The 26,674-nt window shown below is 30.1% G+C and overlaps 1 protein-coding gene across 1 annotated transcript; it reads right to left on the bottom strand.

The window, feature by feature from the left end:
- Nucleotides 1–228: 228 nt before the first annotated feature.
- On the bottom strand, nucleotides 229–26,621 carry LOC100204445 (D-glutamate cyclase, mitochondrial). The gene is made up of 5 exons (XM_065795404.1): nucleotides 26,285–26,621; nucleotides 20,159–20,616; nucleotides 19,192–19,860; nucleotides 3,653–3,948; nucleotides 229–386 (listed from the first exon to the last, which is right to left on the bottom strand). The coding sequence occupies exons 1-5, from the start codon at nucleotides 26,530–26,532 to the stop codon at nucleotides 240–242; spliced, it is 1,818 nt and encodes a 605-aa protein (XP_065651476.1). The 5' UTR covers nucleotides 26,533–26,621; the 3' UTR covers nucleotides 229–239.
- Nucleotides 26,622–26,674: the final 53 nt, after the last annotated feature.

Below are 26,674 nucleotides of genomic sequence, written 5' to 3'. Positions count from 1 at the left end.
ACTTAAGCATTCTTTAAGAGTTAAACCGTTTTCCTCGGTCCCTTGAAGGTTCGAGTTTAATCTGTTTAATCCGGGATTTTAATCTGTAATTACATAAGCATGCGTGAGTATTATCTATTGATAGTTACTTATGCCTAATTATGCATGTGCATAATTAGACATACGTATAATTATGTATATGCACAATAAGCTTATAGATCTAATAATCAAATTAAATATAAAAAATAAAATGTTGAAATTTAAAGTTCATTTAAAATTAAATGAAGTGCTTTTAATTTTTCTGAATGTACTTGAAAATAATCAAGTCCGTCTACTGTCAAACCATCATAACCAGTTATTCCATCACAAAAGTTCCACTCCGCAATCGAACGGTGAAGAAGCTCATCCTATTTGATATTATGAGAGTTAAAACATTCAAGTAAAGCAAAAGCAAAGCAAATAAAAACACAATAGATTTTTTTACAATAAAAATATTTAATATAAATATGTTAAAATATTTTATTATTTGTACTTCACATAAAACAATTAAAAAGAATCATCACAAGCTTGACAGATTCACACACTTAACTATAGTCAAACCTGTGGGGTCCAATTTCTAAAGGAAGCTCATTTCAATTTTGCAAATAATTCATCCAGAGTCTTGAAAATTGCGCAAAATAATTTCTAGAATAGTATTTAAGTCTTTCATCAAACAAGGTGGCTGACCAATGCAGAGCCAGGCAGAAGTAATTCCGGGCAGCATTCAAACCATGGTGCAGTGTAAAGTGTAAAAATTTCTAATTCTTGACAGTTTTTCACTGTTTCAAAAATAACTTTATTATACTTTTGTTATAATATGGTGACTACAGTCTTTTATTATACTTTTATTGTAATATGGTGACTACAGTCTTTTATTATACTTTTGTTGTAATATGGAGACTACAGTCTTTTATTATACTTTTATTGTAATATTGTGGCTACAGTCTTTTATTATACTTTTGTTGTAATATGGTGACTACAGTCTTTTATTATTTTATTTATTTTACTACAGTAACTTCAATAGGCCCGTACCGTGAAATTTTGCAATAAGATGGAGGTCAATTTTTAAAAGTAAAGGCACTTTCAGAATATCAAATAAATATCATGTTAGAGTGCCATTATAGAATTTGTGTGAAAACATAATTAAATTTGTGAAAATGTTGATTAATCTATTGTATTATAAATCCAATTTTGTTTAAATTAATTAATAATTTGTCATATTTATCCCCTCGTTGTTGTAGATATTCAAAATTGCTAATTAACTCAGTCTGTCTGCAGTCATACTGGTTCTTATACATGTTAATAATCTTCGCATTGCAGAAAAGGTACGTATTTTCTGTCGCTGTTTCAAAAAACCATTCATTTGTAATGGTATTGTCTTGGGTCATCAAAAAAGGCAACAAATACCAATAGCTTGTTCAATTCAAAAAACTTTCAAAGATTTTTTTAATCCTGTCTTTAAAATAAAGTGCAGTACATGCAGCAAATCACGTCGTCACTTTCGGTGTTGCATGCTGGATCTTCTTGACTTAATCCATAGGTTTTGCTTGTGCATATGTTTTTATGACTAGTCAACTCATTCTATTATTTCCTAATGAGGGTACAGCTCTAAAACTCAATTTTATGGATCTGAGGCTGGCTGGTAGTCAGGTTTCCGGAACTCTGTGGTAGCATTCAGAAAGGCTGATTTCATCAAGAGCTGAAAAATATCAGAGTAGGAGCAATGCCATGTTGCGCTTGGATGGAACGTTTAAAGCGCTTTGTGATCGATTCGGGTTTATTAATAGTAATGACGCAATTGCTTGGACTATTAAATAGTGTATAGAGTACTACCTGTACTTTGAGTCAAGTTTTCTAAAAACTTAAAAATGATTAACGTAACAAAAACTACAAAACATAAAAAAAACCATTGTCATTACCAACTTCTCTAAATCATTCACTAATATTAGGTCTTCAAAGTAACTTTTCTTCTGTTGAGTCTTATCTCTTTCAATGTTTACCAGACCTTACTTGCTCTTTGTGAGACTAATTTGAGTTCAGCTGTCTTATTTTGTAATCTTAGTGTTGGTGGTTATCTGGTTATCGGGATTCATTCATTCATTTGTCGGGATATTAGGTTTTAATCCACAGACTATTCTTTTAAGTACTTTTTATAGCACCACTTCGCTCTATTACCTTTCTTTTTGTTCTTAATAGCTCTCCTTTACCTCAAGACCGCACTCTTTTAGATGTTATTTTTGATCAAATTGACTATGCCCTTTCTTTTTATTCTTTAGCCAATATCTTTATTGTTGGTGACTTTAATGCTCATCACACTGAATGGCTTGGCTCTAGTTTCAGTGACTCTGCCGGCAATAAGGCTCTCAACTTTTTTTTCCTCAATCTCTAACACAAATAGCCAACTTTTCAACTCACAGTCCGAATCATTTACCTTCTCTGCTCAACTTATATGTTGTTTCTGGTCCTAGTCAATGGTCAGTTTCTCCACATTTACCCTTAGGTTCTTATGATCACGGTTTGATTTCTCTAAAACTATTATTTCACTCTTCTTCATCATCAGAATCTCCCTAGCATTGTACCTCTTGCAATTTTCAATCGTAACCATTACTTTTCACACCTATCTGCAAAACAATTCTAAGAAAGATTTTTTTCATTTTAGAGGTAATTTTTCTTGCAACGCGTTGCAACATATAGCATTGAAAGATTTAGCACTTTTGTTAATAAATTGAGGTATTTAAAAGGTATGTTTATTTTTGACAAAATAAAAAAAGTCGTGAAATAATTTTTGTTGTCAAATTAAAAATGGCACTTGGTACAAAAAGATGGATCACTGGCACCCAAACACTCACTACCCCACCATACGGGCAAGTACAATCTTTTGAAAACCATATCTTTCCTCAGTTTTCACCAACTTTTTCATGTAATAAGGGGTGCTAATCTACTTCTTTGTGTTAAAACCTTAGTTCAATTTATAAACTTTTAATATATTTTAAAAACTATTTGTTACTGTCACAGTTGTTACTATTTATTGTCATTAATACTTTGTATCTTCTATTTTTATTACTATTATTATTATAATTATTATCATATACATATGTAATTATTATCATATACATCATGTACATATATATATACACACACACATATACATATATATATATATATATATATATATATATATATATATATATATATATATATATATATATATATATATATATATATATATATATATACTTATGTATATATAGAGGAAGACGGGGCAAGATGGCTTTTTCTATAACAACTCAACAAAAGAGTTTTAAAAAATGGGAGGAAACAAAACTACATATATGCCTTGTATTTTAATATACCATTTGTTTTTATTAAATATTGTTAACAAGGTTTTATAAGTTTCTTTTTATGCTTAAAAAAAAATTACGGTCAAGTTTATTGCCAATGGGTATTACTCCACGCGTGAACTTTTTTAAGGGAATTTTTTCGACGTATGTTTATTTTGTGGTACTTTAGATAAAGTAGTTGATAGTAAATTTAAAAAAGGTTGGAGTCAGAAAAAGCATAATAGCCATTTTGCTTCCATCACGTGGAAGCCATTTTGCCTCGATCATGTAAAAGAATTTTAAATTCTACCTACTTTTTTGTTATCAGGTATGAAGGAATCTTTGGAACTCAAATGGTTTTGATGGCCAATACCATTACGGCGGAATCTTTCATGTACAGGACACTGAGTAATTGCATACATACCTGCCGCAAGAGCAAGACCTCCCCAATTTGAAACTCCGCATGTTATTAAGTAATCACATGAAACATTTGTTGCTATTTCATTTCCATAAGGAACATTTAAAATAACTTTGTCTCGTACCTTTCCCATTCCTACTTCATTCCCTCCATCTCCAATACCAATAGTGATAATGTCAGAGTGATTATTACCTAAAATACCAGTTGATATTTCATCATTTTTGATGTTTATTTGAAACTCAAGAAGTATAAAAATGTATACACCAGTACGTATTTAGAAATCTCAAAATGTATATACCAGTACGTATTTAGAAATCTCAATATATTGTTATATCAAATATATTTAAAAATAGTTATACGCTGCCTTTTATTGAAAATTGTAGTAGTGGAATAAGTTTTGACTCCACCACTATTGTAGTTAGAAATAAAAACATAAAAAGATATGGTTTTGTGGCTTTTGTAAATAAAATACCAAAATTAAAAAAAACAAAATACCCAAATTAAATATATAAAATAAAATACCCAAATTAAAAAAAAGAGAATTTATTTTTATGAAAATTCTTTTATTTTTTAATTTTACCCAATTTACCCAATTCACCCAATTTACCCAATTTACCCAATTTACCCAATTTACTCAATTTATAAAAATTACCCTATTTATGGCAACAAATCAAATTTTCAAACTCTTCTCCTTCAATATTTGCACTTTTCATAAATTGACCAACGGCCACTGATTTATAATTTTTGGTAATAAATAACATAAATAACAAAAACCTCTTGTTTATGTTTAAAATTTAAAATGAAATAATTCCGAAATATTTTTACAAAAGTTTTTCCCTATTTAATTTTAAACAAGACATTCAATTAATAACTCGATTAATAATTACTATTTTCTGCAAATGTCATTTTTGTAAATTTTTTTCAAATTTGATCTAACTTCAAATTTGATCTAACTTAATTTTTTAATTAAGACATTGCAAACTAAGTCCAGCGGGCATTTGTTTTTAAAAGTTCTAAATATATTTTAAATGTCTTTTATACGTTTTTTAAACACTCTCTTGTAAAAAACGTTTAAAAGACATTTAGAACGAAACTTTTAAAAACAAATGCCCGTAGGGAAACGTTTTACCAAGAAAGAGGATTTAAATCCAAACCCAAGAGACGCAATACAATCGCGTTTGTATGAAGTACTATAAAAATAAAATAATTAAAATTATTATAAATTAGTTACAATAAAGTAATTAAAATAAACAAAAAAAAAGAAAAATTGGTTATTCGTGAGTACTACAGGATATTGTAATTTATCTTCCTCCAGCGTATGCTTTGCGAAGTCACCTCTATCCAAGCCCGTAAACACACCAGTATCCTCCTTTTGCAGAGCATCCTGACGTTCTTAAAAGGTGAGAAACAGATATTTTTGAGAAAATAGAAGGTATTAAAGTAAAAGTATGAAGTAAGCGAGGTAGAAAGAGAGAACAAAGAAATGCAAAAAGACCGGTCATTTAAGAAACACCGAACAGAGAAAACTTTACGACTAAAGGGCTTAAGTATGTGTTACTTTCGTAATTACTAAAGGAATATAGTTATAAAATACTTATAAAACTTGTAACTCTTAGTTAACAAGATAAGATATACTCTAAATCTGAATGAAACAGATTCATAACAGCTTTTGATATCAGTCTTGATATCGGTAGTGTTAATATTTTGGTTAGCATTATTATTGTTAATAAAGTAATTGTTATTGGCTAACCAAATTGTGGTCGTGGCGCAGTTCACAGTGGGCCAAAACTGTCTAAAATTGGCAAAACTATTTATGGGTTAAATATAGACATATGATTCATGTTTATAGAGGTTTTTGGGACCAAAGATTTTATTTTTTGGCTCCATTTTAAACTTTGGAGTGGTCATGACCACACAAGTGGTTATTAAGGAGTTGTCATGGGTGGTATAGCGGTGTCTCGATGGTTTTTAAATTAAATGGGTCATGTTGCTTATCTAGATATAAGTAACTCCGGTCAGGGAATTTAAATCTGGGCTTATTCGGCCTTTAGAAGTGGTCATGATAACTTAAATGGTCATTTTAGTGGTGGTCAAGTGTGGTCTTGAGATGTCCTGGTATTTTTCAATTAGATGGGACATGCTGTATGTCTAAATATAGGTAATTGCGGTCAGGGAATTTGAAACTGGGCATATTCAGTCTTCAGGAGTGGTCATGACCGCTCAGATGATCATTTTAGGCGTGGTCAAGGGTGGTCCTTGAATGACCCAATGGTTTTTTAATTAGATGATACATGTATGTCTAAATATAGGTAATTAATATCAGGAAAAAATTTGACCATACATGGTCTCCAGGAGTGGTTATGATCACACAGGCAGGTGTGTTGATGGGTGTTCAAAATATTTTCGTAATTTTTATTTACTTAATTTTTATGTACTCAATTTCTTCGAATTTTAATGTGAATATTAACAAATAACGTTCAATAAAATTAAACTTTATTAACATATATTTTATATATATATATATATATATATATATATATATATACATATATATATATATATATATATATATATATATATATATATATATATATATATATATATATATATATATATATATATATATAAGAATCTATAATATAATATAAAAGAATATATATAAGCAAGAACCCCTTGGCCTCCTCAGATTGATTTGAGTCTTTGACTTTTTCCTGACTCCTCCTTATTCTGGACACCTTAATGACGTAGCAGCAAAGATTTTCATCATAAGATCATAATTTGTTTAAGGCCTCGAGAATTAATTCGTGTAGTGCTCTATGTTATTTTATTCTAAACATTATTATTAGGGTATATATAATGACTATTGTTCACAATTAATTTACTGTTTTTCATTTTATGGGCGTTTTTTAAAGGAACAATACATATTTGACACATATAAAGTACAACTTTCTAGATGATAACAGCATTTTAGAAAAGTTATTTCTATGGCATTAAAATTAAAAGTACTAGATGATGTAGTTTTCTCGCCCTTAACACAACGAGAAATTTAGAAATTAGTTTGTTTACGAGAACGAAAGATTTACAAGAAAAATCTTTTTTTCCTATAAACAAACTAATTTCTCTTAACAAAACTAAACTTTTCTTTTTACATAAATAAAAACTTTTTTCACAAATAAATACAAATAACAAATATTCTCTTCAGTGACGGATCATTTTTTGGTGTTTGCGATAGCTAACTTCCAGACATGGAGCAAACTCCAAACATTTGTATGTTTATACTTATGTCAAATAATGATACTTTGCAAAACAATTGCGATGGTTGTAGGCTGGGAACAAATATTTTTGAAAATTGAGAGATAATACTATTTCCTAAAACTCATTTATGAGAGTCTAGCTGAGAATAGTACAAAAAATATTTTATCAACTTGTTGTCCTTACGTTTTATGTGAGGGAAGGGGGAAGAAATTTTTGGGGTTATTTGTTCTTAGCCTCCAAATCCTTATTTGCTCCCATCCTCCTTTATAAAATGTTCCATAACTTTTCACAATTACATTAAAAGTGCTATTTAAAAAAGATTTAAAAAAAATTTAAATGATTAAAACTGTTCTTCATGCATCTTTTTCAGTTTTTTAAAGCCAAACCTACGATTGGATATTATTTATAATAAAAAGCCTAACACCTACTACGCTCAGCTGAGCTCAGAATATTGGGTTGTAAATTTTTATCTATATGTGAGAGTATAATTTAAAGTAGATCACATGTGCGACCTAGTGTGGTCTAGTGTTTTTCTGCCTTTGTAAAGGCAAATGTTAAAAAAACGTTGCGCATTCTTTTTTTGAAAAACACTTTGAAAAAAAGCAAGCATAAAAATTAAATTTTTATATTTCTTCTTATTTCAATATTTGATGTTAATGGATTAATATAAACTGTTAAGAAATTAAAATGTTTTAAAATTGTCTTTCTGGCCCCATATTTCATTTTTATATGACTATTTACATTTTCACCAATACTTGAAAGGTAAAATACTGCCATTTTTGTGATAAAATTGATATACTGTGCTCATAAATCAGAGTAGGGAAAAAATTATATCAGTTTTAGAATGCTGAGGGTCTCTAGATTACATTTACGAAAAGAAATTACTCCAATATAAAAGTTGGTTTTAAAGGGTTTTGTTGACCTCTGGCCCCACTGTGCAGTGGTTAAAACGATACTTTAGAGGCAAGAGATCTTGGGTTTGAAACGAGCTCTGGACATATTTTGTGCCATTGCAGTGATTTAGAAACACTTTAAAGTTTGGCCAAAATACAGTTTTGTGAGTAGCCAATTTAAATAATCTATTTTCTATAGTTTTTTATGATTCTAACGGTATAAAAAAATAAGTTCTAAAATAATAGATTTAAATATTAATTTATGTTTGAAAATGACCGAAAACAGCTTTTTTTTAGCATTAGAATTTTATCAGTATTAAAACTTATTTTCTTCATAAATACAAAATCTTTCATTTTAATTTTCATTATACTTAAAGATAATAGATAATTTTATCGATGAAATTAACGATGTAAAAGCTAATGCAACGTAAATTACCTTTAATTTTTATGTTTTAGAGTTTTAGAGTTACATATATATATATATATATATATATATATATATATATATATATATATATATATATATATATATATATATATATATATATATATATATATATATATATATATATAAACAACTTTAAAAAGTATTCTACACAATAGAGTGCTCAATGTTCTTAAAAGAACAGAGCAATTATATATTAGTATAAAATCACTTAACAAAAATTTCTGATGAATCTTTGTTGATGAAACACAGTGTTAAATGCATTTCTGATGAATCTTTGTTGATGAAACACAGTGTTATATGGAAAAAATTTGTATTAAGTGATTTTCTACTAATATATATATATATATATATATATATATATATATATATATATATATATATATATATATATATATATATATATATATATATATATATATCATCATCATCATCATAGAGCGAATTTTCTGCAACTTTGAATAAATATTTTCAAGAAAAATAATTTTGGCCTAATTTTAAGTTATGGAATGAAAGGTGGTGCAAACTTCCTGTTTAAATGCTCTTCCACGATGCTCTGTGGCAAGACTGTTAGGTCTTTTTGGGGCACCTAATAAAAATGACATCAAAAAAAAGTTTTTATTAATTGAGACGTGTTTTTGAATCTTGTCCAGAAAAGAAAGAACATCATTATAATCAAAACATCATTATAATCAGAACATCATTATAATCAAGAATAAAATGACTCAGTAAAAGAGTTGCTATTCAACAATTTAGTTTACAATAATGCAATAATTGGGGTTGTTCAAACATGGTATTTTAAGATAAGGGGGTGAAAGGGTATTAGAAGATGTTACCAAACATCAGTGTTTTTTATCTAACGAAATTATAACAAATGAAAATTAAAAACTTGATTTAGTTTTTTATAAGTTCACCGTAAATGATCGTAAGTGATTTATCTAAATTTACGCGAGAGAAAATTACCTGTTGTAATTACATCCATAGAACAAAAAAGTTCTGATCCTGCGAATATAGAATAACCATATAGTGAGCGATTATATAAAAACGCTGTGTATTACCATCAAAAATTTTATTCTTTCAACGATTATTGTATTTGTATAAATATAATAAAAATTTTAGTAATAATTGTTGCTTTAAATTAGAACTTCAAATATGATACAAAATCGATACTATATTTTTGATCGCCATAAGATCAATTTTTTTTTTAGTTTATCAATACTGTTATTTTGAATGTTGTTATTATTACTACTTTAAGTATTTTGTGTCACTCTATTGGTCTTATTACTCTAGTTACAATGATAATGAAGTTTATTAATGCTATTACTAATATTATTTTAACAACATTTTTAAGATAATGGTTGTAAGAAAATAAAATTTCTTGTTAGTGTTTTTGTTGTTGTTGTTGTTGTTGTTGTTGTTGTTGTTGTTGTTGTGGTTGTTGTTGTTGTTATTGCTGCTGTTGTGGTGGTTGCGGTTGTGGTTGTTGTTGTTGTTGTTGTAAAAGAATAAAAACTACTTGTGAAAAATACAACTTTACAAATACTTTTATGAAAGTTACTTAAAAGCATTGCTTAGAATTTCAATTTATAGAGCGCAGAAGAAAAAAGACATGTTAAAACTGCACCTACTAGAATAATAAGAGCAAAAAATTCTGAGCATGAATATCATGCAGAAACTAAATTTGTCCAATAATTACCCTCAAAAAACTCGCTTCAGTCTTGGTCTTAAAGAAATGACCTTTCACTCCCGGATGAAAGTAAGCACCATATGAAGCAAGCTTATGGAGAAGACCAGCATACCAAACTTTATGAAAGTTTTAGATACGTCAAGAACAATATCCCTTGCCTCACCACTTCTATATAACGCACTATAGAATCTTTCAGTTCCAGCAGTTAGCAGGTCAGCTGTGAAGCGAAAATTTCGAAAACCATATTGATTGTCAGAGAGTTATTAGACTCAAGTTTTGGTGTAAGAAATTTTTTGATTAAAGGCTTAAAAACTCTCTTAAAAATCGATAGAAGATTGATATGATATGACAATATTGATATGACATATATGACTGATATTGAGTTGTAGGGAGGGGGGGGGGAGGGGAGGGGGGGGATAGAATGCTTTCCAGAGATTTTTACAGCAGGAAGGAAAACAAGATTCAGACAAACACTTATCAAATAGTTTAGAGAGAACTGATGAGGTTTCTAAAGAACACTTTTGTAAGATATTTTGTATGAATGGAATGTCTGGATCACAAGACGTAAATGAGTTAATTGAGAAGCGGCTTTAGCAGCGAGTGGTTTGGATGTCTAGCAATTAATAAATCTATTCAACTGGAAAGGTTAGATTCAAGACATTAGATTCAAAAGTTAAATTAGAGAAAAAGTACTTTGCAAGTACTGCCATTTCATGATTTAGAAACGGAAGTAGTACTGGATTAATAATTTAGAGCCTAACTTCGAAGAAAAGATACGAGATTTATTACATTGAAAATAAGAACATAAGAGAGCACCCTTTTACATTGACTTCTCGCAATAATATAATGACGTATGTTCTCAAGAGAATTTTTTTGTGGAAAAGATAAAAAAAATGATTACAATTAGATATAGCATTTGAACAAGCAGATGAAAGCCATGGAGTAAAATGACATGAAACTGACAAGAAGAAATAAATGTTTCTATACCTGCATGGATCCAGGATGTTGCGTAGGAAGTGCATTTATCTGCAGAGAAACAAAAGACATTTGTCTAAGGATCGTCACAAAGTAAATTGTGACAAAAATCCTATTCAGCTTTAGGGTATTAGTAAGTAGTGCGATGAAAGGATGCGTCAAAAAAAGAAGTTAAAAATCAGGATGTGGTGAAAGGTAAAATATTAAAGATAAATAATTTGGGATGTCAGAAAAAAGAGTCACAAAGTTATTTATCTGAGTAAGAAATTAAATTCGGACCAGTGTATCATACACCAGACACCAGAGTGTAAGTGGTGTTAAAGCAAAATTTTTCAGCATGATGAGCATTAAATTCACAAATAAAAACAGTATTGGCTGATGGATAAAGAAAAAGGGTTTCGTCAATTTGATCAGATATTACATCTAGTAAAATGCAATCTTGAAAAATAAGAGAACAATAAAGAACATAGAGAAAGGCGATAGTTTGGCAACTAGGTGTACGCGGAAGCACATAAAAGAACGGTCAGCGGATTCAAACCTGATTTCCAAACAACGTGGTAAATTGACGCGTAAATAACGGGTGATGCGGAAGTTATCGGACAAAATAAAAACGTCAATAACTTATTTATAAATAAAAAAACAATCTACTATTATATATATTTTTTTAAAGCATTTATCTTTTAATAAAAATATATTATTTTTTATATGAAAAAACACCACCATCTGCAATTGATCTCAATTTTGCTCTGACGCCTTTCATATGCAACTGTAAAAATTTTAAATCAATTTCTTGTAGTTTTAGTTTAATGCGATCCATCAAAACTTGCTCTGTTGAAGCTTGCCAATTTCCCTCGTAAACCTTCTGTGCCAAATGTCCCCAAAAATTTTCAATTGGTTGTGCTTGAGGCACATTTGGGTGATTGGATTCTTTATCAAAGTAATAGACATATTATTGACCTCTCCAAGGCCTTTGACACAGTGGATCATAAAATAATGATAAAAAAGCTTATGATGTACGGCATAAGAGGCGTACCCTGCAGGTGGATAGCAGATTTCCTGAGTAAACGTACACAGTCCATATATAACGGAAATAAAAAACTAACTAATTCATCTTTAATTTCTTGTGGAGTGCCCCAAGGATCTATTCGTGGGTCTCTACTTTTCCTAATATTCGTGAATGATCTCTGGAGAGCGACAAATATATCAACAATAATGTTTGCTGACGACAGTAGCTTTTTTATTTCAGGAAAAGATATACCTCAACTCTTTGTACAAATGAACAACGAGTTAGATAAAATTTCACTATGGTTCAATGCAAATAAACTTTCTATTAATTCAAGTAAATCAAAGTTCTCATTATTCCACCCTTTAAAAAAAAAAAAAAATTCCTATTTCTTTTCCAAAATTAGTTATTGAAAACACAGAAGTTAGTCGCGAAAGAGTCACAAAATTTCTTGGTGTTCTCATTGACGAAAATATTACCTGGAATAAACATATTGCCTATATTGGAAGCAAAATATCAAAAAGTATTGGCGTTCTATATCAGTCACGGGATTTACTTAATAAGCATCATCTAAAACAAATCTATTTCAGTTTAATACAAAGTTACTTGAATTACGCGAATATTGCTTGGTGTAGTACATCTAAAAGCAAGCTTGAAGCACTCTATCGAAAACAAAAACATGCCTAACAAGAATAACAAATTTTAAAAATAAAAACGAACATGCAAAACCACTGTTCGAAATTATGAACATCTTTACGTTATACGAGATAAACGTTTATAAAATTTTATGTCTCATGAACAAAAGTAAATTTCAACAATGCCCCTCAATTTTTAATGACCTTTATGAAATTAAACCTAACATTAAGTATACTTTACGCACAACAGGCTTAATTGAACCATTGTGCAAAACTAAACAAGAACAATTTAAAATTACATATCGCGCTCCGCATATCTGGAATAAAATCTTAGCAAAATATAGTAATTTACAAGATGTAAACAATATAAATTGCTTTCAAAAACTAATAAAAAAGAGTATTTCAAAGTATAAAAATCTTATTAATGATTTCTTTTAAACTGCTTTGTTTTGTTTTTGTTTCTTTGACAGTTTGTTTTATTTGTTCTTGTCTTTTTACATTGAATGTTTTTGGTGTTAACACTATTTACCTTAGTTAATTAAGTTTTGCTTTTAACAATATTATAGGAATTTAATATTGTAAAAACATAACTAGTACAACGGTTCTTGATGATAAGACTTAATGGTCTTCTGCAAGTTTCCCGCGTTTTTATATATTTTTGTATAACTATCTCTTATTATTTTGTCTTTGATTTTTTTTTATATTTATAACTGGATTATTTTTAAAAGAATAAGAGTATCTTGTATTATATAACGGAATTTAATTGTAACAAAAACGGAAAATTAAAAAAAAAAAAAAAAAAAATATTGGTCCATCCAATTTAGAGAATCTTTAAAATAATGAGAACTTGCTAAACCTGGCCAAATTAAATAGTTAAAGTCTCCATAATACTTGTGAATAAATGGAAGAAATCGTTTTTCTAAACATTCATTAATATAGATTGATGAATTGATCGCTACAGCCTTGGAAGTGCGAACAATGGCTCGGGCATACCACGGTCAGATATGGCTATCCACATCTATAATTTTTTTGGAAATTTCTCTTTTCCTATAAAACGAACACTTTCTGGGCATGTCTTTTTGCTGTTTGTGTAGTATCCAGAATTTCCAGGCATGTTGTCCCCTGCAAAACAAAAGTATTTTTCATCATCGATGACTAGAAGCGATTTTGTGTTATAGAGTTGGTTAACTAGTTTCCTGTTTCTTTTCTTTGCCTTTATTTGTTGTTCTATAGTGTATTTTGGAGTCTTTTCACGTTTTCTATATTTAATATTCATTTTTTAAACTGACGACCAATTGGAGATTGATTTACACCAAATTTAATACCTATTTTTCTCTGACTGACCCCTTTTCGATTGTTGACAAGTCTCGTTAATTCGGCTTTCTTTTCTCTAGTCCAGGATGTCGGATGACCAGGGTGCTTTCTATCAGAAAACGATGGAACAGTTTCAAGTCTTTTCAGGTTATCATATATTGTACTTCAAGCAAATCCTTCTTTTTCAAAATGGTTTACGATTTTTTTTTTTTTATATTAGGATTATTTACAAAAAACATTTTTAGTCGCTTTCGAAAAGATTCTCGTTCAGCTGCATTTAACCTCATTTTAAATAATTGTGTTTCAAATAATAAAGTTTATATTTTATAGAACGTTTATGCCTACGCATAAAACCACAAAAACTAATTATTATGCTCAAATAATGAAATTAGGATTTGTCCGATAACTTCCGCATCACCCGTTATATGCCCAAGCCAAGCATGTAACTTGTTGAGTCTTTGAAAATCAAAGAATAATAGCCATCAATACTGAAATTCAAAGAAGAAATTTGAATTCAAAATAGCTTCACAATGAACAAGTAATCTGGTGAATTTTACTAGAGGTACGATTCAAAAGATGGAAAGTTGTTAGACCACGAATTAAAAATATATTAGGATATTTAGGTAGTGATAATGGTTTTTGTGATGTTTCAAGTTAATAAAGAACCTGACTCAATTATAGATTGAGCATGGCACCCCAATAGAGCATGGCACCCCAAGCAATGAGCTGTGTGACTAATTAATCCAAATTTATAACAAATGGCAACTTGCGTAACCTCTACAATGCACACGCATTTACAGAAAAATTACATGAAGAAAAGCTAAAAAATAAGGTGAAAATTAGTTATATAGTTATATATTGAGCTAACACTATACTAGAGATTCAAACAACTTTTTTAACTTATAGGTAAGATAACGCCGTGACAAGGGTTCTCACAGAACACAAACATACATATTCTAATTTATGGATAAATGAATTATGCGCCAGAGGTTCACACAAAACACAAACATGTATAAAGTAAATTCCATGGCAACGTTGAAAAAATTATGATTATTTAAATTTATAATTAATTAAAAGTCTTTAATTATGCATTAAATTTTTCAGTCTTGTTTAAAAAGGTGGTAAAGTTTTCCATACCAAAAAAAGTTTTTTTGGTATGGAAAATTGCATCTATTAAAACAGAAGAGGCAGTACTTAAATTAGGAAAAAAGCTTTTACTGAATCCAATAAGTATCCCAGTTATTGCAATAAACAATAATATAGCAATAATATATACAATAATATTGTTAGTTTTTCTTCGTTTAAATTTTTTGATTGTTAGTTTTTCCTAGATAACTGTAAAGGATGAAAACTTTCATTGAATAAATTTGCTTTGCAAAAATTTTTTCAATGAAAGTTTCTTTTCTCGAATCATTTTTTCTTTTTGAAAGAAAAAATGATTCGAGAAAAGAAACAAGATTCTAATCATCTAAGTGACATCATTGAAAACTTTTAGATACCTACTTTTAATCCAACTAAGTCTAGTAGAAAAGATTGTGTTGTTCGTTTGGTAGTCGATCATGTTACGAACAACATGATCATAATTGATCATGTTGTTCGTTTGGTAGTCGAGTATGAATCACTGAAAAAAAACAAGAAGACAGAAAGATTATTAAAGCAAAAATCTATATCTTTAAATTTAAAACATTTGGCTTCATATATCACACACAGATACAAACACATTGCTGAAACGTTGAGGTAACAATAAGTGGCTTATTGACTGGGAATTCCTAAATGGATATCAGAAGTTTCTTCAAGTGGGATGAATAGCTCGAGTAGACAAAAATTTTGTTGAAAATGAGTAACAACGCTACATTAAACTGCAGCATCACGAAAGACAAAAGAAAAAATAGAAATTAGTTCACATTAAGAAACAGCAGCTTAAACACCCTGAACTTTAATCAACTATTATTGATGATAACAAAATCAATGAGGGTGTCGATTTTTCTTCAGATGTTACTAAAGAAGATAAGGAAGGTAAAAATATATACGTTATCAAATTTACTTTAACGCTAGAAATTCAAAAAAAAAACAACTGTTAAAATGTACATGTGCAGTAGCCGATTAAATCTGTTATTAGTCAAAGACAGGTACTTATTTTAGGAAAAAACTGTAGCACTTGGTGTATTAGCTTTAAATGATATATCATTTTCTAAAACATAATTTCATAGAAAAAGATCTGAAAATATAATTCTTGCTCTCGCCATCTGTATTTATACTGAATATAAACTGTATTTATATAATTATACGGCAAAACATGAAAGCTTAAAAAATAACTTTTATGCCACGAGCAGCTGTGGCGCAGTGGTTAGAGTTCTGGCTCAGAACTCAGAGGTCCGAGGTTCGACGCCCACTCCAGCCCAATAAGCGACATTGGTAAGGAAGGAGGCGTGAACCTCTAGTTAAATGTTCTCTCGCGATGCTCCGTGATAAGACCGTAAGGACTTCTGTGAGCACTCAAATAACCTAAAAAAATAAAATTAAAATAGAAAAAAGTTAATTAAAGAACCAAACATAATTAAAGAAACTTGGATTTTGGCTAAATTTTTATGAAATTCACTGGGATGGAAAAATATTCAAGCAACCTACTGGTTAAAAAGGAAGATCAACGTGCTGTAATGCAGGATTTCTTTCTAAATTGCTAGGTATTCTTAAATGGCCAAAGGAACTAACCATACGCAATATTGTTTAATGATAAAATTGGTTAAAAAGTGGCAATTAAAATCATTTGTAGTTACATTTATTTATGATACAACAGCTGTAAACAGTGGAGCGTATAACGGAGCTGCAGTTCTAATTAAGAAGCAAGTTAATCGTTCTCTACTTCAATTTAAACGTAGCCATCATATACCAGAGCTCTTAATAAAAGCATCATCCAATACTATCTATGATCCAAAAAGTTCACCAAGAGTTCAGCTTTTTGAAAGATTAAAAGCCATTTATTATCCAAAAATATTTATACTCTATTTTTAAGCTTAATAAAGAAGAAGAAAATATCTTGAAAGATTGTCGCAGTACATTAGTTGTTTTTTTATGAATAGTCATTTTTGCAAGGTGTATGGTGCTATTTGATGAGGAATTTTAAATGAATTGACTTTAAAGGTGCAGAAGAAACCATCAAGAGTGGTTCATCCATTGAACCACTCTTAGAATACTTATCTGAGAAGATGGTAGCGTTTCTTTCTTTTACAACTTATTATATGTAAATTATTCAGAAAAGACAAACTAATAAACATACCAAGACGTTAAGTATTCATTCCTTACAAACCGAAGCCTCCGCTTAGTATTCAAGCAAACGAAGAAAAACCTTTTTGGTTGTCTTTTGTTAAAAAAAATTATGACTGCTTTTTCATTTTTAAACACATATCATTTTTAAAGTTAAAAACACATTTTTAAAGTTAAACACACATCAGTAGTAGCTAAACATTGCTTCAGTGTATTGGAATAAATTCTTCAATGTTGAAGAAAATAAAAACTTCAACGCAGCAAAAAAAGAAGTTTGATTGCAATCTTTCTTTTGTCAACAATGTTGTAGAGCTTTTAGAGACATTAAAAACAAGTTTTTGTAATTAGTGGAGATAGAACATCTTAGTGGAGAATATCTTGCCCAAGTTTTTGAAAAGCATTGAAACAGCTTTAAAGGAGTATATTACCCAAAAAATAAATTTTAATAAATTTTTAATAAGCAAACAAATAACATTTCAATAACGAGATTAACTGTAAATTTATAAATATTTTGATAAACCTTTTTTGGGTTTTTTGTACATACAAATCGACGTAAATTGACCAAACTTTGCAAGGTTATTTGTCAATATTTAATTCAGATAATGTATTAACCCGTTAAATAAGAAAAATAATATTTGTGAAAAGAGATTCCGAAATATTTTTTATAAAAATATTATTTGTCAAACTAACTTGCGCAACCTCAACTTTTTATTGTCTAATGGGGAATTGAAAAATTGTCCTAAATTCTTAACTTTTGGTATTTCAACCTTTTTTAGAAATTGAAAATTGCATCAATAGTAAAAAGCCCCGAAAAAAAAAAGTATAAAATGAATTACCCTAAAGCGCCACCATAAATTTCCTGATTGCTTTTATTAACTTCCAGCTGTTAAATCCCAATAAAGTCTTCAAATTTGTCCCAATAATTATCTACTGTTTAAAGATCTAACAATATACAAAATATCAAGTCGAAAATAATTAGATGCAAAAATGACCTAAAATCGCATTTAGTACAAATGCATAACCTTGCACCTAGAAGCGTCAGGTACCAATATCACATATTTCTGTATCAGGGTGATATCAGATTCAGTACGGAAACACTTTTGAGCAACTATAAAGGGGTGGTTAAGTGGTAAAGTATAAGTGGGAGAAGGAGAGCAAAACATTATTTGCTTGTGTAAGTTTCAATTTTCTCTTCAGGAACAGAATAAGAAAATGTGATGGTTAGAGCCTGGGAACAAAAAACCCCCATAATTTTAGCTAGACCTGCCCAAAACCTGAGAGCAACAAGTTAATAAATATTTTATTAAGTATTCTTAACTAAATCTACTCTAAAATATTTATCAATGAACTGTAAAATTCAAACAATAATCTTTCAGTGTTCAAAAAGAATGACCATTTAAAGTTTGAACCCACCTCAATTTGAGGGGGTTACCTCAACCTCAATTTGAGGGGGTTACCTCAATCTCAATTTAAGGGGGTTACCTCAACCTCAATTTGAGGGGGTTACTAATATTATCAGGCCATAGTTGTTGAACTCTAAGCCATTATTGTGAGAATTTTAAAACTTGCCATTATTGTGAATTTTAAAACTTGCCATTATTGTGAGAATTTTAAAACTTATGAATGAGTATAAACTTAGTTTTATACTTTTGTTATATACTTGAGAAAATAAGATCTTTTGATAAGAAATTGCAATTTTAGTTTTTCTAAATTTACCAAGTGATAAATTATAATAAAAATACATAAATTATGCTAAAAAGCTTAATTCATACTAAAAAGAACTTTTAAATATTCAAGTGTATACAGAAGAGTTAAATATTCAAAAAATTAAACAAAAGAAAAATTATTTTCATTAATAATAGCGTAATTAAACCAAATTTGTACTGATAAATTTTAAAAAACAACTAAATAATTTTTAAACAGGTATTATACTTACTAAGCAATTTATTTTTGAATTAATTTACCTTGATTGAAAAGTTTATCCAGTGGGTCGCAGTTTATGGAACGCCCTTTCATTGTTCTGTAACCTCCCTGTATTGAAGTTGATGGTCTCTCAATAGCAATTATATGTGTGTATTTAGGCATTCCTGTTTCTTTATTTATTATAAAATCAAAATTGTCTTCAGTGAATTCCGTTCCAATACTTAATACTTGCGTAGATTCTTTTTGGATAACTGATGAAATTAAGAATCTTTTAAGAGTTTCACTAAACGAATCAACAAAAAATGTAACTTTCTTTCCTGCGTTCAATAAAGCATTCGCCATATAAACAGCACCCGCAATTCCATCATTTTCTTCTGAAGGACATTTTAACTCAAAAAGAGGAAATCCTAAAATGATAGCAACTGAATGACAGTTTTTAGAAAGACTCAAGCATGCCTTATGAAAATCTTCTTTGATAAGCAGCTGAGCTATGTTTCTATTTCCAAGGTCTTCAGATGTTAATTTTTCAATTGCTCCAAGCAAAGTATATATCCTATCAGAAACCAGAGAATACCTCTGTAGTTTTTCATCGAGGCAAACAACTTTTGCTTTTGGATAAGTTTTAATAGAAATATGACGAGCGAGATCATCACTTCTCATATCGGCTACAAACATTTTCCCAGGAGAATGTGAAAAAGATAACGACAGTTCTTAAAAATTAAGTTTCATGTTTCATTTAATATAATACAAAGTAAAGTTTAACATAAAATATTAGTTCAATGTAATCAAAGGCAAATATTCAAATAAATGTATACTGTTTTACAAAAAATGATTTTACTAAAAATCATTAATGTTGAGTTAATATAATGTTGTGCATTAAACAAATATATGTGTATAAAAGTGTGCAATAACGAGTGTATATATAATGGATGTATATAAAAAAGTAATATATTTTTGTACAATGTAGAAAGTGGTAAATGACTAATTTAAATTATTAATGTTTCTTACTTGCATGTTGAACAGCTTTCTGTGATGTCACACCACAAGCCCAAAAAACTGGTACTTCATCTTTGCTTAATTCTATTGGTGAACCCAGTCCAGAATTAAAATCATACACACCAATATCACTTGGGCAACCAATATGAATCGGAGCACCATGACAATAATCGTGATTTATGGTTGCATCTACAGCTAACTGTAGCTGTGATTTTAAAATGGGTCTCATGGACACAACCATTTTTGTGGAGAAAGGTGGAACAGATACACATTCAATGTTTGATACATACATGGCAACAATTTTGCCTAGATTTTTTAGTTTAATGCCACATGCTATAAGTTTGTCATCAAAGCTAAAACTGCAGCCCAAGTAAAATGTTACTAAATCATTCCAATTATAGTCAGTTAATGTGCTGGTGGTATCAATTAAAGCACCACCTTTATAAACTTTATATTCTGGAAGGTCTGTTCTAAAAAAAAAAAAGGAAGCATAGTTTGAAGTAGGGGAGACCGGGGCTAATTGGCCGCAGGGGTAAGTTGAAGAACTGCGTTTATCTTCAGAGCCTTTCATCAAAAGTGACAAAAACTGCACAGAACCTTCCTAATTGACCATTTCATCATTCAATATAGTATTGTCAGGATTTGCGCATGCACATTGGAGATATTAGGATTTATGTGTTTTTTGGACAAAAACGTAACTTTTGGAACATCGATTCCTTTTTACTTTACAAAAAAAATAGCCGTATGAAAAAATTTTTTTGTAAAAGTTCCAGTCATAATTGGTTTACTATATCCAGTAAGAAATTTTTCAAAGTTACCGTTTTTCAGGATGTATAGACTGTTGATTGAAAAAAAGGCTTTCGGGGTAAGTTGGGAAAATTTTCGCGGAGTAAGTTGGCTCATAGCATTTATTATGGAAAAAATATATATATTTTTATATAATTAATTTTTTTTATAATTTTTAATATTTAAAAAAATTTATTCTTACAAACAAATCAAAAAAAATTTTTTTAGCTACATTTTTTTACAGATAAAAAGCGAGCTACTGTTTTGGCTGTTATGTTACTAATTTTTTGTACCAGCTAAAAGTAATATTTTGCGTCAATTTACCCCGTGGTGGGGTAAGTTGGCGCATTTTTTTTTTTGAGGGCCTGGGAAGGCCCCAAGAATTTTTTTTGTAAACAAATACAAATTTTATAAGTTACCCTAACTCATACTCTTTGAGACTACAATTTAATATTTTCAAAAAAATGTGCTGTTAGGGTAGGGCTGTCCAGAAATTATTTCACAACCCAGAACATAGCCTAGTGAAGTTTTTCCCATTATACTATCAATGCTTTATTGAAAAACATTTTTTACAGATTTATTTAAAGTCTTCTAGGGGTTGCTCAAAGCTCTTGAACATTTTAAGTAAATTTTAACAGAAAATGTACAAAAACGCTATGTTATTTTTAGTATAACTGTCGAAAAATGTTGAAATTGATCAATTTAAGTTATTGATTAATTAAGTTATGGATGCCAATTAATAAGTTGATGATTATTTAAGTTATTGTGAGTATTTTTTTTTAAATTTTACACAATTTTGACCCAATTTTGACCCAAATTTGACAAAAATCAAACAAATTTTATGTCATTTTCTAAAACACATAGGAAATAATGTTTTTGTTATAATAGTTATTTATTTTACCTGCATGCTATGATTGGGTACATACAATTTTGCATTTTTGTTTAGAAAAAATAGAAAATGTTGACTTGGAGTGGAAAAGAATTAAAAGTGACAAACCCAATTATACCGTCTTCGCCATTACCTTCGAGTGTTCCCGCAACTCCGTCATCTTCAAAACCTACCACTAGAACTAGTACAAATTTTTGGTTGATTGGTCAGCCATGTTCATCAATTACAGGAGCAAAGTTACCTACACGCAGACAGGTGATGAAGTATGTTTTATATCTGTGACATGATCCTGATAGCGTTGGTAACAGTGTTAAGAATGAAGAAATTTCTTACATCCTTGCAGACAGTGTTGCAGATTTTTGGCACATGGCTCGCATCAAAACCAAAGTAAGACAAAACTGTATGTTTGATGTTCTTCGATTATGGAATGAATGGACCAGTTTAAAAAAAAACAGATGTCGTGCCACCGACCCTGGTAACAAACGAGAAAACTTCATCTCAGAGCTTGATATGCTTTTCGACATTGGTGCTCCAGATGCAATTGATGACATAAGAAAATCTAGACTTCTATCTCAGAAACACAAAGATGATGACATTGCGTTTTATCTTGATCAGAAACATGAAAGAAAGTCTAGTATGAATGGCCAGGATAAAATTTTTGAAGCAAAGGCTTTACAGTTTCTGACCATAATTGAACAGCAGCAACAAAGACAAGAAAAAGAAACAGAAAGACTAGAGAAAAGAACAGCTGCAGAGCTAGAAGGAAATGAATTTTTTGAAGAGTTTGAGGATGATGCACAAGTTGGTTGTACGGAAATTGATCCGGATTTTGAGCCAGATCACATTATTGAAAAAATAGAGTTTCAAGAATTTGTTACACTTCAAGTTCACAGAAAAAGTTATGGAATGTGACGGGTTAACGACAGCAGCCGATCGGGTAAAGTTGTCCGACAATCAAACTACAATGATAGTTTCAGCTATAATAAAAGCAGCGGGTGGCAATCTAGACAACTTCGATGTATCCCGTTCAACTACGCGTCGAAAGCGAATGTCAAACAGACAGCACATTACAGAAAACATAATGGAGAAAATAAAGGAAAAACCACCTCAATTTGGTGCCATGCACTGGGATGGAAAGTTACTGCAGGACTCTCTTGGTGATAAGTTTGAACGTCTAGCAATTCTTCTGTCAGGTTCACCAAAATTTTCATCGGGAAAATTGCTGGGTGTGCCACAACTAGGAGATTCTAAAGGACAAACTCAAGCTGATGCCTCATATGATCTCTTAGAAGCATGGAGATTAAAAGAATCAGTTGTCGCTTTGGTATTTGATACTACAGCAAGCAACAGTGGGGTCCATAAGGGTGCAGCTAAACTTATCGAAGAACTTGTTGATAAAAATCTATTTTATCTTGCTTGTCGTCACCATATCCTTGAACTTGTAGCTAGCGCTGTTTAGAAATCACTGTTTGGTGAAATCAGAGGACCAGAAAACAAAATGTTTGCTACCTTCAAAGAGGCATGGTCAGGTCTCGATAAGCAATCACCTATCCAGTTGCTGAAAATTGAAAATCCATGGTTGTTGGAAGTTAAAGAACGAGTCATTGAAAATTTAAAAATGCTCCTCAATAGCAAGGAATCATCTGTGTTTCCTCGGAATGACTACCGAGAGTGCGCAGAAAATAATCTTATTGTTCTGGGTGAAACACCACCTCGTGGTACCCATTTCCTCAAACCTGGAGCCATACATCAGGCTCGTTGGATGGCTTGCACCATATATGCTGGGAAGATGTTCATGTTTTCAAAAGCAATGAAATACGACAAGGAAACTGTGATTAAACTGGAACGTATAAACAGATTCTTGGCTCTTTTTTACACCTCAGCATGGATGCAAGCCAGTATTGGAGCCGATGCTCCCGTAAACGATCTAGAACTCATTCATGACATGATGGATTTCCGCAATGTAGACAGAGAAATTGCAGATGTTGTGGTAGCCAAACTAAACAACCATCGATGGTACCTCACTGAAGAAGAAGTTGTTCCTTTTGCTTTATTTAGTCATCATCCTAAAATGAGTGACCATGTTAAGCAAGAAATAGCAAACAAATTGTGGACAATAGCAGTGCCTGAAAACTTCCGAATGGGTAAACCAATCTTCAGACAAATCAAACGCAACACAACATTGAAGAGTCTGTTAGGACCGGAGTCACATCTGTTGTTCCAAAATCTCAACATCAGAAGAGATTGGCTTGCTAAACCAGTGAATCAATGGGCAGCAGATGAAGACTTCCAAGTTGCTGAAAAGTTTGTTCGAACAGTAAAAGTTGTCAACGATGCTGCCGAACGAGGCGTCAAACTAATCTCAGATTTTGCAACAATAATAACAACAGATGAACAACAGAGAGCATGGCTATTGCAAGGTGTGGAACAACATCGGAAGCTGTTTCCGAGTTTTGACAAAAAAAAACTAAACATTTGAAACTAATAACTTGAACTTACTAACTTGAAGTGACAATTTCGACATTTTTCCTCATTTTGGACCTTAAAAACTATGAAAATATTGAACTATTTTCCAGAAATATATGTAGAACGTAAACAAACATGCATAAGTTGTGCATCATATTACTTCTATATAAAAAATAACAATTTCCATAATTACTTTAATAAATTTAATTGAGTAAGACCAAGTAAGAACAAAAGTAAGATAGCGTTTTAATACATTTTCTGTTATATTTTAGTTAAAATGTTCAAGAGCTTTGAGCAACCCCTAGAAGACTTAAAATAAATCTGTAAAAAATGTTTTTCAATAAAGAATTGATAGTATAATAGGAAAAACTTCACTAGGCTATGTTCTGGGTTGTGTAATAATTTTTGGACAGCCCTACTGTTAGGGCTACAGAGTTCATAGAGTAAAAACCGAGCCAACTAGCCCAGGTCCAGTTTTTTCAAAATATTATCAATAATTGTTAACACCATTCTTTAATAAACTTTAAATATATAATTAAAAATATTACAAAAAATCTAATGAAAATCTATAATGAAAAACTTGTAGTTAATCCAATCTGCCGATTAAAAGCTTTTGTAGAAAAATAGATTACTAAAAGTGTTCAATACAATTGTCGTTTAAAAACTTTTACAGCATAATTATGACAAAAAGAAATAATATTACTTAATACTTAATTGACCAGTCGTTATATTGAGATGAAAGGACTGCCAGAGAAAATAAGCAATTACTTATTTTTTCACAACTAAAATCTCCATTCTCCATACAATTTTACTATGTCTAAAATATGGTATGGAGAAATTTATATTAACAGTTTGATATATGACTGGATTTTCCCACATTGTCTTAGGTTTGTAGTCATCCTTGCAACTAGTCTTTGATAGGGCTAGACTTAACATAACACACAGCAAGGACTGACACACTATACCAATCTACCAGTTTACATTGCACAAGTGGCAGACGTTTTAAAACTCTTTTATAATAGCTTTTCTAGTGTTGCTGTTGCCAGTCATCAAGTTTTTAATTTGTGGGTTACTAAATTCCCGAAGAGATTATTATCTTACGGCCCAGGTTGTTGAATTTTTTTATTACAGATTTAGTCATTATATTCCCGTTTCCCTTTCTATTTCTTTTTGTATATTTTATTCCTTTAACAAATGGTTAGTGTGTTTTTAATATAACATATACATTTGATCTTGTTACACAATATCTAGTGTATTATTCCTAAAAAAAAGTTTTAGTGTGGCCAAAAGTAGATTTACCAGAATAAATTCTGGCAAATATATAACTTTAGACGCACGCAGTGTATTTGAAAGATTGTTTATCTTGACAGCATTTTTCTACAAAATCAATATCTTTTTTTTTCTTAGCCCAAGAACAACTCTGGTTTTCCTAGCGTTTAGGGTTCAGAATTTATGACCATGTAACGCTTCTCAACCTCAAAAAATAGTCTAATTAATGGTAATTAATTTTTGAAAAATTGAAATTTATGGTCATAAATTTTTGTTTGTAGTTAACAAACTTTTATATCACCATTTGGTAAAATAGACTTTCCTGTAAGAAAGATCGCATTGCTAAATAAAAAAATATTAGATATCATTTGACTATTAAATCAATTTTAAAATTTTTGACGTGATAAAACAAACAGTTGACAAAACTATACATAATAACGAGTACTACTTGCATAAAATAAGAATAATTGCTCCTTTGTTTTAATTTTGCGTTTGATTGCAATTGTACTAACTTATATTGGATTTACTCAAAAGGTAAATAATTGACAGAACAAAAAATAATTGACGGAACAAAAGATAATAACAAGAATTTCTTGCATTAAAATAGAATAACTGCTCCATTGTTTTAATATTACCTTTAGTTGTAATTATAATAACTTATTTTGGGTTTGGTCAAAGGTGTTTATGGTTGAATAAAAGTTTATACATTAAATGTTTTGCAAGAATACCTAATATCCGATTCTTTAGCAAACTCAGGAATTCCAACTTCGCCAACTTTGCTTTTGTAAAGAAGAGGGCACGGACCAGGGTTTAAATTACAAAACTCTAAAAATAAATCAGCATATTGACTTGGAATTATAACAATATTTGCTTGCAAAAACCCAGGACATAATCCAAATGTGGGAACATTTTTGCCAAGTCGAAATTCACTTCGAGCATTCGCTGCAACTTCTTCGTTAATAAATTCTTTACTCATTGCAATTTCTTTTAAAATAAGCAAATCAAAACAAGCGTATATTTTAAACTGAATTAGATTTATGTAGTAAAATTAAATACTCTAGATTCAAAATGACAGCATGTGATTAAGTTTTTATCAATAGTTAATAGATTATCTTTAA

The sequence above is a fragment of the Hydra vulgaris genome, chromosome 04 (genome assembly GCF_038396675.1).
Source record: "Hydra vulgaris chromosome 04, alternate assembly HydraT2T_AEP".
NCBI classification, from domain to species: domain Eukaryota; kingdom Metazoa; phylum Cnidaria; class Hydrozoa; order Anthoathecata; family Hydridae; genus Hydra; species Hydra vulgaris.
The sequence above is the reverse complement of the archived record's forward strand: the minus strand, read 5'-3'. Positions and strand labels throughout refer to the sequence as shown.

Coding starts and splice junctions, on each gene's coding strand:
- LOC100204445 (XM_065795404.1), bottom strand. CDS start 26,532: ATGAGTAAAGAATTTATTAACGAAGAAGTTGCAGCGAATGCTCGAAGT. Junction 3,949..19,191: donor GGATAAACTTTTCAATCAAG/GTAAATTAATTC, acceptor CTGGTATTTTAG/GTAATAATCACTCTGACATT. Junction 387..3,652: donor TCATACCTGATAACAAAAAA/GTAGGTAGAATT, acceptor AATATCAAATAG/GATGAGCTTCTTCACCGTTC.